Raw genomic sequence first — 15,034 nt, 5'->3', positions numbered from 1 at the left:
CTTTTTCTTTTTGCTTATGTGGTGCTGAGGAATCGAACCCAGGGCCTTGAGCATGCAAGGCAAGCGCTCTACCACTGAGCCACCTTCCCAGCCCCATTGAAGAGTTTTTATTACATTTTTGAGTTTAAATAACAATCTAGAAAATAAGTTATTTATTTAATGGAATAACTGCTGATTATCTGAGGTTTTAATGCATAATATTTTTAGTATACTTTACCCACAGCCTATCTTATTCCCTGACTTTTCTATGGACATTTATCTGAAGTCACATTTGTAAAATTGTGGCAAATATTTGTCATGACAATTCTTTGACAAGGGTGGATCATGTGACATTCGGACCGATCTGGATGCTTGGTGTTCTGATTCACTTACTGTACGATACACGAAGACTCTGAGTTGCTTGCCTCCAATGGTCTCCAGTACTTGTCCATTGTACAGATCACTAAGTCCAACTTTTACTTTCAGTATATGATTCTGCAGAATTAATTTAAGAAGGCGCTGATCCATGCTCAGAGTATCATCTATGAGTAAATTCATGAAGAAAGAATGTTTTTTTATATGGGAAACATGAGTTTTTCTAGGTATGAGATAAACATGAAGTGAATATTGATGTGGAGCACTTATACATTAGAAGAGTCAAATAAATGTTCAAGGCCAGCAATTTGATCACCAGTTGGAAACTCTGTGACCTATTACCTCTGATTATTTTAACATGATTTAGTGCAGTTTAGACACTGGACTGAATCTCTACTTGGGCTCCACACTTTCATAGTGGCCGTTGGAAAAGGCCACAGTATTTTTCTGACAACTAAATGTCTGTTAGCTGCACGAATGATTATCGATGAGTCACTTCTTAATTCTTTATTACTGGCAATAGAATCAAGGCACTCAAAAATTTAAACTTATACATGTCAAAATATATGAAATATCACTACAAAGAAGAAAATAGTATTTCTAGAAGTTTGAGTTTTTTCTCAATAATTTTCTATGTCACAATTTAACATAAAAGACTGACTTTTAAAAGATGAATAATAAAATTTAAAGATTTCCTTGGGGAATCATTTTTCTGGTAAAGGGACCAATTTGCACTATGTAAATATTCTCAGTCAATATCAACTACTACGTGAAAAAGCACAATATTTCATATCATGATATTGAAGTGCATCAATGTCATTTTAAAAGTATAATTTGATATCTAAACTTTCCAAACTGGAATGGAAAATATACCTATTTATTTCTAAATATTATGTTGGTATCAAATAAACCAATAATGAGATTTATTTTTAAGAGCTTTTTCTACATTCTATGTGTGCTGGAAATATCAGATTTGCAATAAAAATGAATACTATATTACAAACTTTCACTCTCAGTCTACGATTAGTTTTTAAATGCAATGTTTTGAAATGAAGGACATTTTAATAGAGACAGTGTAGTATTTACACTATGTATATGTATATGAATATACATACGCACTATGTATATGTATATGTAGCTAATGTACAAACTAATCAGCACTTTGTCAAACATCTATTATTGGTCAGTGCAAATACTCATGGTGAAGGGACAAAGGTCTGTTTTAGGGAAAGAAGAAGCAACAATGTCAGCACATACCAGAAAATGCATTGTTCACAGGTGCCAACAAAGTATATTCTCCCTCTGGCTTCAAAGAAGATGCCAAACCTAATTGGGCCATAAGGTCTGTGAAAGTAGTTTGCTGTTTTCCAGCCAGTTCCATCACTTGTTTGGCTGTAAAACAAACCATCACCACAGCATCATTGATATTATCATCATCCTGAGATTAGTAAATCAAATTTTGCTTCTTTTCCAACACTAAGATATTTATTGCAACATCAATCTAGTTAGAGATCTGCCTTTCCTTAGGAAAAAGGGTTCCAATTTTCCTTTTGAGAGCCTGATAACCATAGAACTTTCTTTCTATCATTGGAGAACCATGATTTCTTCATTTACTTGTCTACCATTTCTCTTTTAAAAAAAATTTTGTTGCTAAGAAAAACTCTGGCACTTTATAAATAGTAGATGTTAGACAGCCTTCCATGCATGGAAGGCTCAGAGCTACCCAGGGTTCCTGCTAATTACTCTACTAGTTCACAGATCACTTTGCATTTGTGCTTCACATTCCATTCTTTGTACTGCACATGTATTTTTTTCAGCATGCATTTACTCATGAGACACCATAATTGATAGCTAAGGAAATAGGAAACTATTGCTCACCAGAATCAGGAATGAGGACTTCATCGATCAAATGAATCACACCATTCTTTGTCACAATGTCTTTTTTGTTCACCATTTTGATTCCATTTATTGTGATGCTGTCGCCTTCACAGCCGATCTCAATTGTGTTTCCTTCCATGGTCTCGAACACACCTCCTCCCATGATCGCCTCAGAACATTGCAGAGTATTTAAAATGTGGTACTTCATGAGAGCTGGTGTAGAAATTTACAGAAAAAAAAAGCCATCTTTAAGAAGAAGGGAAATATCATTGAACTCTTAAAAGATGTGTTTCATTGAAAAAATATGTGAATCTAAAAAAATACCACGTGTTTGGAAGCCCTAAAGAATGAGAGGGTTGAAGTTGTGACTCAAGTCGTACAGTACTGCCCAGCAAGTCAAAGCTCTCTCTCTTTAAAGATATTTACTACTACTCTTCATATTTATTATTATCTTTAAGTAGCTGAAGATTTAATCATCTTAACAGTTTATGTGTTCCACCCCTCTTGCCCTCATGAACTCCTCAACAGAATCAGCTCTGCTTGGCAGGAGGTAAGAGACTAGCTACTTCTGAGAGACAGACTAACTACCTGTCAGTAATTTGCAATGAATTTGGTAAAGGTTGGAGGAGAGACAATTCTCTATGGATGGTATCTACTAGTAGCCAAAATAAAGATGATTTCTAGGAGGATTTTTGAGGGATCTATGGCTTAACTATGCTATATATAGACTTATATCCTCAAATAAATATACACACATGCATAGGGATATATTTACATATAAATACATATACACAGATGAGTATGTAAATATATATGTATTTAATGCTACTTAGTTTTTCAAAAGAGCACAAAGACTGAGATCTTAAGGATATTGATATTTGAAGATTTTCAATCTACATTTTCAGGAACTTCTAAAAAAAGATTTGTGTGTGTGTGTGTGTGTGTGTATACAGTACAGATAATGGGGCTTGATCTCAGGGCCTGGGTTCTGTCCCTGAGCTATTTTAGTCAAAGTTAACATTCTACCACTTGAACCTCAGCTCCAGTTTTTGGCTTTTTTGGGTAGTTAGTTGTAATTGTAAGAGTCTCACAAGCTTTTCTGCCCAGGGCTGGCTTTGAACCATGAGTCTCAGATCTCAGCCTCTAAGTAGCTAAGATTACAGGTATGAGCCACCAGCACCTGAATATTTAAAGGTATTTTTAGTGTCCCTCAGAATACACACTTTCTGTCTTTCCTTATCCTTAGTCTTTGCTGATTCTATTCTTGGTTCTTGAAAAAGAACCTGTCTCTTTTTCATCTCCTTCTTCTCCAAGGACTGGATGGCTTCTCAGGGAGGAAAACATTGTACTACCTTCAGAAGCCACTTTGTCTCCCATGATCCTTTCTAGGACCCCTCTGGGGAGTTTTTCAAAAGCCTCATTGGTTGGAGCAAAGAGCGTGAAGTGGCCATCTCTCCCAAGGGACTCCAATAAGTCAGATGTGATGGCAGCTGTCTGAAACACAAATGTGATCTTAGAGACAGTACACAGGCACACTGAAAAAATCAAAAAGAAAATCACAACACACTTGCCCTAGCAGTCATAAGGGAGTTGATAACTTCCATCTACACCTTGTTCATTCTTTTTAGATATCTCAACCTTACTTTTTGGGCACACTCCATTCATTTCCAACTTTCCTCAAATTGTGTTTTCTAGAGGGAAAATCCTGCCAATATTCAACTACAGCAGTGCATATAAGAACTGAGATGGACACACAAAAGGAATCATTACTGATCAATTATACCCTACTCATTATTACTTCAGGTTAGATGATATCTCCTGAAGAAAATGTAAATCTTCCCACCTTATGAAATATACCTGTTACTTTTCCCATCAGTTTTGCTTAGCAGTATTTTTGTTGTTCTTGGATTTTAACAGGGAAAGGGGAGGGAGTGACTTCAATGATACAAAAGGAAACAGTCCTTGTCCTTACTCTAAAAGAGGAAAGTTCATCTTCTGCTTCCAGGAAGTCTTGGATGGAGGTACCAATCTGTGTAAGCACCCTGTCAATGACATGTACCACACCGTTTGTTGCAATCTGGTTCCCATGGATGACACGAGCACAGTTAACGGTGACAACCTGTAATCATTTGTAAAGCCAGAATTATCCACTGAAACTCAGAGCTACCCACTAACAAACAGCATGATCATTCCTAATTTTTCCCCCCAATAAGTACAGATGAAGGAGCCTGTATTCTGAATGCAAATACTGTGGAATCTGACTTGCATTTTGCTATTTCTGAAACACAAACCACTAAGAGAAAACCATGCAGGCTCAGGACGTAAGAGCTATAAATAGTATATCTAGAACCATGATCCAAACTATTTTTTGTTCTTTCTTCAAAAGAAATAATCATAAACTATTTCTAATGTGTCAGTAGGTTATATAAATAATTCAAATTCGTCCTAAAATAACTTGTGACAGAGACAAGTAATTATTGCAACAGGATAATGAGTTCTCTTGCAATGACTTGCTATCTATTGCCTCAATACTGAATTTTCTGTCCCTGGGAATCTGACTGTTGAAAGAATCTTATGATTTTGTGGGCAATTTGCCACCGAGTCTGACCCAAACCCTGAGAAGGGCAATCAGTATACTTAGTAGCTAGGGAATGTCCTCTGATGATCCTTTATTGCTTATCTATAAAAATGATTTGAGACACATCAACTAGGAAAATGTTCCTAGATTAGGACATCCAATTCTACTGTTAGTGAACTGCCAATGTAATTCATCCTTCACAATTATTCGTAGGAAACAGTAACTGGATTGAAAATACCCTGTATTTTGGAAGTCTTAATATAGCTATTTCATGTGATGTTAATTTTATAATTTATGTGAACATTATACAAAAGAGACAGGCAAAATTAAGAAAACAAATTGAGTAATGTATGGTTTACAAAGGAAACTTACCCCATTAGGATAATGGTTAATGAAAAGCCCCAAGTTGTTGTACATTGAAGGAATAACCATGCCATGCTTTAAGTCCTTGGTCAGCAACCTCTTATTAACCATGTGGCTATGCAAGGCATTCAATAATTCTACATTAACATTGTTCTCTAATCCTCTACGGATATCCTGCAAAAAAAATGAAGTTTAAGTTTATTTTCTTATGTCTGTGTTAGTTTATCAGATTTTTGAGATTTTCTTTTTTTAATATGTTTTTATTGTAAAAATAGTGTACAGAGGGGTTACAGTTACATGAATAAAGTAATGAGTACATTTCCTTTTGAGCATTGTTACCTTCTCCTTTGTTTATCACTCTATTTCCACTTTCTTGTTACTTTCTTAATGCATTATAGTTGACAATGTAAAATGGATAAAAATACTTAAAATGACATTACTTGAATTGGTTAAGGATTTTTTTTTTGGTTAAGGACATTTTTAAATTTAAATTGTATGCGTGTCCAGAAACTCTCAGAGTGCTTAGGTATTTTCAGAGATAAAGCAAAATTTTTAATGAATATATTGTTGACAAGGCAAACTTGAGGAATCTGACATTATCAGATAATGTTTTAAGTGAGGAAAAAAACACAAAAATGCATACAACACTCAAGATTTAATAAAGATGTTATGCTTATTTAGTAACAAATTCAAGAATTCAACCACCATCAATGCTATGTGCTAGATCATGGTGTTGTATGCAATGTTATGGAAAATGTAAGCAAGGTGAAATCTTAACATAATGGTTACAGTAGGCAAAAGTAAAGCAAGATTTTAGCACAGTGGTAAAAATAAAGGGCTTTAGAAGTCAAAGGAGAAATGCCAACTATTCTTAGTTTAGAGATAAGCATGCAACAGTAGATAAGCTTAAATGGATAGGAATGCTTTGATGCCACTCTGAGTCCTCTGATTAATGTAGTATGAGTGTTGAGAGAACAGATGTTGTCCATTTTTGCTAACCCACACTTTTATGTTTCCCAGATAACATGAAGAAGACATCTGGTAAGGTATTTAGTATAATAATGAAAAAGTGCTTAATGCCTGAGTAAGGAGTAAATGGAACTGGCAATTAAGAACCACTGCAAGGTTCTTTACATTGCAATATAGAAATTAGAACTGACATTTAGAAGCTGATTGAGTGGCAAAGCTCTGTGGAAATAAGAATGTTAATAGAATTAACTATAGATCAAACATGAGCTAGGATTGATTATAATAGTTTGTATGAAGTAGAGAGGGGAAATGAAAATGATGTACAGTGTTTAATTTGCACATTGAGTTTGATTCTGCCAATTTTGGGAAAAAAGAAGAAATCGTATTTATGGAATGAATGAACATCGAATGCGTATTGAATACATCTCACTTCAAGGTGTAGGTGGTATGAATATAGACATTAGAAATGGCTTGGTTTTCCAGGAAAAAATAAGAGCAAGAAACATTTCATAGCTACAAGCTCTAAAGTCATCAGAAGTGCAAGTAAAGAGTGGAGTTGAGGGCTGGGAAGGTGGCTCAGTGGTAGAGCGCTTGCCTTGCATGCCTGAGGCCCTGGGTTCGATTCCTCAGCACCACATAAGCAAAAAAGAAAAGACCTGGAAGTGGCACTGTTACTCAAGTGGTAGCGTGAAGAGCTGAGGGACAGTGCTCAGGCCCAGGGTTCAGGCCCCACGACCGGACCCCCCCCCAAAAAAAAACCAAAAAAAAAAAACAAAAAGAGTGGAGTTGAGTTCCCAGAAAAGTTTTTTTTTTTTTAATGTTGTCTTCTTGTGGAAGGGAAGAAGACTCATCAAGGGGAGCTAGAGAAGATACAGATGTGGGGAAGAGTAATCATAAGGTAGAGTGCTACAACTCAAGCTTTTAACCACATAGCTAACATGGTGAAATAATGGCTAGAGAAATATGCCTATGTGTGAGTAAGTATCTGACAGCAATAGGAACTTTCAATCTATATTAATACCAAATAAAAGCTATAAATAGAAAACAGGTATTTGTATACCAGTTCTACAGATTTGATAGTTGTGTCATTTGAGTGTGCTGTACATTAGACTTTACATCATGTCTGAAAATCAACTGTATTGATTCCAGCAGTTCATATAACTATGTATACATATTTATACATATGAAAATCCCTGAACTGCCATTGATATTTGTATATAATTAAGGACACCTAACAAACTATATCTATATGATATAGCTTTAGATAGATTTCAAATTTCACTAGGCTTCTTAATTTGCATTCCCACTAAATATTTGAAGTTACATGTATTTTTCACTACCAAAAAGAGGAAAGGAATAAAGTATGATAATATTAATAATAACAATAACAATAAATGTTCTTTTAGTCTAGATTCTGTATATCTGTTTATCTAGGCCATACTAAAGTTTGAACTCAGGACCTCATGCTTTCTATACAAGCACTCTATTATTGAGCCCTGCTTACAATCTTCTTGATTTCTCTTAAAAAATTCTGTATTTCTTTTGGGGAGTTATTTCTATTTATGCCTGTATGAATGTGTTTTACTTTCATCAATAACTGATGCATTCATATATTCTCAAGTATTTGCAAATGGAAAGATAGAAGATTTCTATTAATACTTAAGTTAATCAATTTAAATGAAATGAGAAGAACAAACATTAAATATATGAATAAAAATAGGGAATTACAGAATCCAAGTTGTCCCACGCCTCATTACTCGGTGCAAAGTAAGTGTAGGACCCCTTTCCTTCGATCTCTTCCCTCAGTCTTGATACATCAGAATAGTGCTGGGTTGTAGTGGCCCCCACAATTCCCAGGGTGCCGTAAACATGGTCAATAGGCATAACTGAAAGAATCAGGAAACAGAGAAGGGCTTAGGAGAATATTTCCAGAATATCTTTCTCCAATCACTTGAATTCTACACCCGCCACATACATCTAATTAATAATTCCAGCAATAACATTTCCATGAATCAGCCATTTTAGAGGAATTCTGAACAGTGGGACAAATGGTGAATGAATTCAACGGTGATACTCACTTTACAACTTGGGGAGGGGAAAGGGGTTGGAAAGGGAAAAACTGGGAGAACATGAGGGAGGGGTGACCCTGTTCAAAAATAAATCTACTCATTGCCTGACTTATGTAACTGTACCCCCTCTATATATCACTTTTACAGTAGAGAAAGTCTTTCTTTTTAGTGCTAAGTACTGTAATCCACTCCTAAATTATTATTTCTTTTATCATATATGTTGAGAGAAAAATTGGTTTAAAACTATCCCTTTGAATCAACATTTAGTCTCTTTTGGTGTCAATTGGCAATACTAATTGTTAGAAGATATCTCTATTTATCAAAAACAAAAACAAAAGCAAAAAAAACAAGAACAAAGCTCTCTTTGATGAGGGCAAAGGTAACAATTTCTATCTTACTGATTAGAAGATAGTAAGTCATTTGATCATTATTTAAATTTGGGGTTTTTAAAAGGCAATATATTGATCAGCTTCTTTTCATTTTGATTTTATCAAGAAAACAGAGGAAAGTAACACTTTCAGAATGTTTATTCTGAGTGACAAAGAGACTAATGTTTAAATGCTAATCTGAAAAGATATATCTTTTGTGTGCATCCAGCTTATTATTCTGACCTTATCTGATAAGGTATGATTTTGAACACCCATCAAGGAGGAAATAGTTACTACATTTGTTCAGAGTCTTAGATGAGATGACAGAATTAATATTTAAATGTCTAAAATTCCAGAGGGAATGTATAAGCTATTTTCTTCTCTAGTTGACAGCTGTTCAAACTAGGGAAGATGTTACCTTGCTAAGTAGCAAGGGCCATGGTTGTAAACAAATCCAACAAAAAAGGATTCTTTTCTCTTTTTGCCAGTCCTGGGACTTGAACTCTGCCTTAGTGCTGTCCCTGATCTCCTCTTGCTCAAGGCTAGTGCTCTAAGATTTGGGCCACAGCACCACTTCCAGTTTTTTCTGTGATTAATTGAAGATAAGAGTCTCATGGACTTTCCTGCCCAGGCTGGCTGTGAACTGCAATCCTCAGATCTCAGCCTCCTGAGTAGCTAGGATTATAGGCATGAGTCACTGGCTTCTGGCTTACAAAAGGGATTTTTGTAGAGACTTTTTATTGAGGGACAATTGAACTACTTTACACTGAGATTCAAATTAGGCTTCTTCTGTATTATCCAACATTGAGTGTGTAACAATACTTTATCATTATAATAAACACATAATTAGGACAAAGAGTTGGAGAACTTTGATTTATGATGGTGCTACATAGATGCACACACATACAAGTGACTTCTCTACCTGTTCTTTCAACTTTTTTTTCTCCCACAAGACAAGTTTCTCACTTAATTCAGAAAATTTAGTTTGATTTTTTTTTTTACCTGCTGGGCAGCCTTTCATTCCCTCCATTCTCATATAACCAGGACAGCATTCATATGTTACGGTCCTATATGTTGGGAGAAAAGAAACATTAAAATGGATAAATGCTTACGATACATTCAATGTGAACTTACACGTATACCATTTATTTCTACGATTTTGTTTTATTCCCATATTCTGGGACCAATATATTTATATTAGTTTGACTTCTCTCTGAAGGGGAAATATTCTAGAATCTTAATCCCACTACTTGGTAGAAAGATGTCTCAACTATTAGAGATGGATTCAGTATCAATAGTTTGTGCTCACAGGGGAGTGGTGATACTCTACAAAATTTGATTTCTAATGCAGATAAATAATGTTACGTCATTTGAATGATCAATGAAATTTCATTATGTTAATATAAGCTTTAAAATTTCTTAATTCTTTTTTTCTGCAGTAAGAGAGAAACTTATTGTTTCATTTGTATTATTTTCTATTACCTTCATTTTTGGAATAGAAACCAAAATTTCATAGAACAGCAATGGAAAATGGCACTTCCATTCTATAGGGCATTTTTAGAGAACTTTGTTACTGGACCAATATATATTGTGCCCAGTATATTAAATCTAGGACAGTTCTTGTTTCTCATTAGACTTTCTCATTACTTCCCTAAAATTTCCAAAGCAACAGTTCAATCAGAAGGCACACAATTTTGTCAACAGATATACAAAGTCTTAAAGATGTTTCTGGAAACTGTAAGAGAAGTGAGCAGTTGGCAAGCCAGGCCTTCTTCTTGTCAGTGTTTTCTCTGGTTATCTGAAAGTAGCCTTTGCGTTAACTTCAGATGTAAAGTGCTTGTGAAAATAAAACGCTTGGGGAAAATTCGCTAATATAATTTAACAAAGGAGACACTGTTACATTTCTGGTAAGAGGCCAAACTTTGAAGCAGGATTTTTTTTTAAAGGAACACAAGAAAGAATCTTGGCTTATGTTCTACATAAACTTTGGCATTTCTAATATAATTAGATAGTTAAAGTATGATTACAGCATATTCCTTAGCTTCCAGGAAGGATGCAATAAAATTTTTCCCCCTAAAAATTTGGAGTGCATGCCCTTTCTTTTGTAATTAGTGTGTATTCCAAATATGTCTTACAATATTCTACAGTGAAAGAACAAAGGAGAATCTAGAGACTTAGAGTTCCCAACTGAAGGCTGACTAGAAGGGTGGGAATACCATTGTGAACACAGACTTGCAGAATAAGTGTGTGAATGACTCACAAGCCTAGCAGATGTCTGCAAGTGAGTAGGAACAATGTCTAGGTCAAAAAAGTATCCAGCTGGGTGTTAGTGGCTCATGCCTGTGTCTGTATCCTAAATCCTAGATCTTAGGAGGCTGAGATCTGAGGATCATGGTTCCAAGCCAGCTCAGGGAAGAAAGTCCATGAGACTCTTAAATCCAGTTAACTAACAAACAAACCAGAAGTAGCAATGTGGCTCAGTGGTAGAGTGCCAGCCTGAGTATAAAAGTGAAGGGACAGTGCCCAGGCCCTGAGTGCAAGCTCCAGTTACCCTCTCCCCCACTAAAATCCGGTACAAATCTGTGAAGTCAATGAATACCAGATGCCAAATCCTGTGGTTCCTAGACTTAGGTTGCTATTGGGATTCATAACCCAGCTAAGACTGTATTTCTTCTTAGAAGAATACATAGATACATAGAGATAGATAGATAGAGATGTGGATAGATAGGTATAGCTATAGATACAGAGCTAGATAGAGATAGGGAGATGATATAGGTATAGATAGATAGATGATATATAGATATTATGCTTTAGCTACCTATCCTACCTGTCACTACCTGTGACCAATTTGGACCACATAAGCAGTTCTTGCCATTTATATCTCCTGCACTTTTATTTTTCCCATCAATATTTATGGTAGAATAAACAAGTGTGTCAACTAGAATATAAAAGAAGGGGGAGAAGGAAGAGAAAAGAGGAGAGGCAGCGTAACCTGTCTTTCATTCTGATTTCATAGGAAAGCACATTGTCATGTGATTTACCTCTGTGTGGCTTCTAACACATGTGGATTTGGGGAGAAATTTGAGTTCCACTAGTAGAAGTGCAGGAGGAAGTTTCTTTATCTATATATGATTCTTTTTCCTTTTTCCATTATTTTTGGTGTGTGTGTGTGTGTGTGTGTGTGTATGTGTGTGTGTGTGTGTGTGTGCATGCCCGCTGGTACCAGGTAGGGCTTAAACTTGGAACCTTATGCTCTTGGTAGTCTTTGGCTCAAGTCTGCTGTCCTTCCCCTTGAGCAATACCACCTCCACTTCTAGCTTTTTGATGGATAATTGGAGATTAACCAGGCTTTTCTGTTTGAGCTGGCTTAAAACCATGACCCTCAGACTCATTCTCCTGATGAGCTAGGATTACAGCATGAGCCACCGGCATCCATCTGATCTCTTCTTTTAAAAGATGGCAATTTGGGAAGTATTTTCAAATATACATACATATACATATATATATATATACATATATATGTATATATATATATATATGCATATACTCAACAAGAAGCATGTAAATCATTGTTATCCGTGGAACTGGCAGGTAAGAAAGATGGGACTTACGTTTTCTTCCCGCAGATGGCACCTTGATACCAACTCTTGCAAGAGCTAAAGTATTTCTTCTTGGTGCCCAGAATCTGTTGGAGGGCACAGACATTTGGGCTGGAAAATGGAGGGTAGAGAAAGAATTAATGTTCTAATGGAGATTACATTTTCATAGTGATTACTCAGATGCTTTTAAAAAAAAGTTAATTTATGCATTTAATTTTTAAAGATGTAGCTTTAGGTGGAACAAATCTAATTCTAATTCCTGGTCCAATCCTGCTGAATTCTATGGGGATGTACATGTGGTGGAAGAAATCATTCTCTGAGAGCCAAAAACCAAATAGTTCAAAAAGTTAACCTACGTGGAATACTCACACATACTTTTTAATGTGTCTTTTAACACAAACTCATTTGGAGGATGAGGATGACTTCAGACTCTCTGGGAATGTGAGATCAAAAGATCCAAGTTTTATTATGCACAGATATTCTAACTCTCTAATTTCCTAGGTAGTTACAGAAATAACGGTACTCCAATTAACTTCTGAACAAGAGAGATGCATAAAGGAAGATATATTTCTGTGAATGGAAGCAGTAAGTCTAATCATCCTCTCCCACAGCTCTAAATGTGGGCTTTTTTTTTTCTCTTAACAATTTGGAAGTTGTCTTTTTACTGTGAGACAAAGGAACAAATGTCCATATCCACTAAAGTCTAAGGGCCTGGCAAAGTTACTTAGTCAGGTCTAAGTCATACCTAGTCACTTTTTGAAGTGAGTAGTGTCAGACATGTAAGGAAGAGAACTAGTCTCATTGCCTGGTATTTAACCTTCATATTTAATTTACATGAAATGTGCTCTGACATTTGCAGGAGCTATTTCAAAGCTCTTCACATGATTGTCTCTAACATGAGATACTTTAAGTTTGAAAATTCCATGCCAGAATTTTGGAAAGAATTGAAAACACAAGTAAACTGAATTGTAAAGGAATGCCTTTTGTTCATTAGGTGAACAGTGAATATAAAGCAGTAATACTTCAAGGTATTTTGGTAATAAAACAAATAAAATTTGGTTTAAAATATATAATATAAATCATAAAATAGTCATTATTTGCTCCTCTCAGCGCCATGAACAAGTAGAAAAACACACTTTGAAGTATACATATAAGGGACTGTATATAGTCTTGTTCATCTAATAAGGTAAAGGTGGAAGAAGTATATCAAACAAGCCAATGACTTACCCCTGATCTCGGCCCCTGATCCGGCTGTGAGCCAACACCTTGTCATAATAACCGTTGGCAACTGCAGGGTTAACAGTGCACAGCAGGAGCAGAGCAAATGTGGCTAAGAAAGGAATCATCTTTAGTCTCTCCAGTTAATCCTCGAAGAGAACTGGCAATGGGCTTTGGAGAGCAGAGTTTATATACATGGCAGGGCTGTGGGAGGGGACGCTGTGTGTATCAACCTGGGAATCTGAATGCTTTCCAAGAAACATTAGCAACTTCAAGCTGCCAGAGAGAAAATCTGTTTAAGTTTCTTCTATTTCCTGAGGACTCTGAGTTGCTTTTTGTCTCACTGTAAAGAAGAGATTTTATTTTTAATCGCATGAAAAACAGCCACTTGTGGCACATTCATATTTTAGCCAGATCCTGTAGTACATTAGAAGTTTGTTATGGACATGCTTTTGTCTTTGTTTTATGGAATAGTCTGAAGTGACATTAATGTTTGATTTTCTTTTTAAATCACAGTTGTCACAGCCATTCCACACAACAATCGCAAGGTGAATGTTCCCTCTGGAAACAATGTTCAATCTGATAACTACAAAAGATACGACGAACTAATTTTTTTTAAACTGTGCAAGTTTTTAAAACTTGCAGAGACTATGAAATCAGAAGTTAAAGTTGCTGACAAAGCATATGGGAAAGTTCACATTTTCCTTACAACCCTTTTAACAATGAAAGCTCCCATTTCCTTTTTCTTCCCCGTCCTCAGTGAATGGGTGGAATATATCATCTACTTTTGGCATGTTTCCCTAAAGTAAAGCTGGGAGAAAAAGACATTTGTGCCTTGTTGCTTTTTTTTTTTTATGTTACATAGTTCACATGATGTGGAGTTTCTCCAGGCAGAATATTGAACTGATAACCACCAGACCATACCACAGCAGCCCCGATTACATACAAGTATTACTAATCCAAAAGTAATGGGATAATTAAATACATATTTAGAAGTAGGGCTATTGCCAAGAGGATCCTTCTTGTTATTTTATCCAGAACAACTAAAGTCTCTTAATGCTTCACCCTGGAATTCCCAACCAACGGGGCTTTTTATTTTATTTTATTTTTTATCATTTTCCCATGAAATGTTAAAAGCATTGGATCTTGGGCTTTGATTTTGTCTTTTGGAAGAATTATACTATTTAAGCATACCAGGAAATGGGTTCTTACAAAAGGCATGGTAGGGTTAAGAGGAGAGGGATAGGTGAATGAAGGGGAAAAAGGAGACTGATTCACTGTATACAATCAGAGAATTGAGAAAAATAAGGGAAAGTGGGTGGATGACACAGAAGTTGCATTTAATATACATAAATGTCTTTGTTGGCAAATGGCAAAAATCAACCCAATATATATCCTAAAAATTAAGAAAAGTGATGGTGTGGGAGGGGTGGGTGAGAATGTTGGAAGGGTGACATTGATCACAATGCACTGTATTCATAAACTGCTTTGTTGAATGGCAACTCTTTTGTAGGACTAAAGGTAATAAAAATATTCATTACAAAAAGGAAAGATAAGCCAGGTGTTGGCAGCTCAAGCCTGTAATCCTAGCTACTCAGGAGGCTGAGATCTCAGGATCAGGGTTTGAAGAAGGCAGCA

General features: G+C 35.8%; 1 protein-coding gene across 1 annotated transcript in view; it reads right to left on the bottom strand.

Moving 5' to 3' along the window:
• Positions 1-13,555, bottom strand: part of Postn (periostin, osteoblast specific factor) — a 32,595-nt gene extending 19,040 nt beyond the window's left edge. Inside the window, exons 1-10 of the mRNA XM_013031448.1 lie at positions 13,406-13,555; positions 12,191-12,289; positions 9,582-9,646; positions 7,871-8,028; positions 5,183-5,347; positions 4,205-4,351; positions 3,585-3,726; positions 2,233-2,445; positions 1,612-1,746; positions 373-521 (exon numbers count right to left, since the gene is read on the bottom strand). Coding sequence (XP_012886902.1) covers positions 373-521; positions 1,612-1,746; positions 2,233-2,445; positions 3,585-3,726; positions 4,205-4,351; positions 5,183-5,347; positions 7,871-8,028; positions 9,582-9,646; positions 12,191-12,289; positions 13,406-13,524 — 1,392 coding nt within the window. The 5' untranslated portion in view covers positions 13,525-13,555. The remainder of the gene's footprint in view (positions 1-372; positions 522-1,611; positions 1,747-2,232; positions 2,446-3,584; positions 3,727-4,204; positions 4,352-5,182; positions 5,348-7,870; positions 8,029-9,581; positions 9,647-12,190; positions 12,290-13,405) is intronic.
• Positions 13,556-15,034: the final 1,479 nt, after the last annotated feature.

Source organism: Dipodomys ordii, unplaced genomic scaffold, assembly GCF_000151885.1.
Source record: "Dipodomys ordii isolate 6190 unplaced genomic scaffold, Dord_2.0 Scaffold140, whole genome shotgun sequence".
Lineage (NCBI taxonomy): Eukaryota > Metazoa > Chordata > Mammalia > Rodentia > Heteromyidae > Dipodomys > Dipodomys ordii.
The sequence above is the reverse complement of the archived record's forward strand: the minus strand, read 5'-3'. Positions and strand labels throughout refer to the sequence as shown.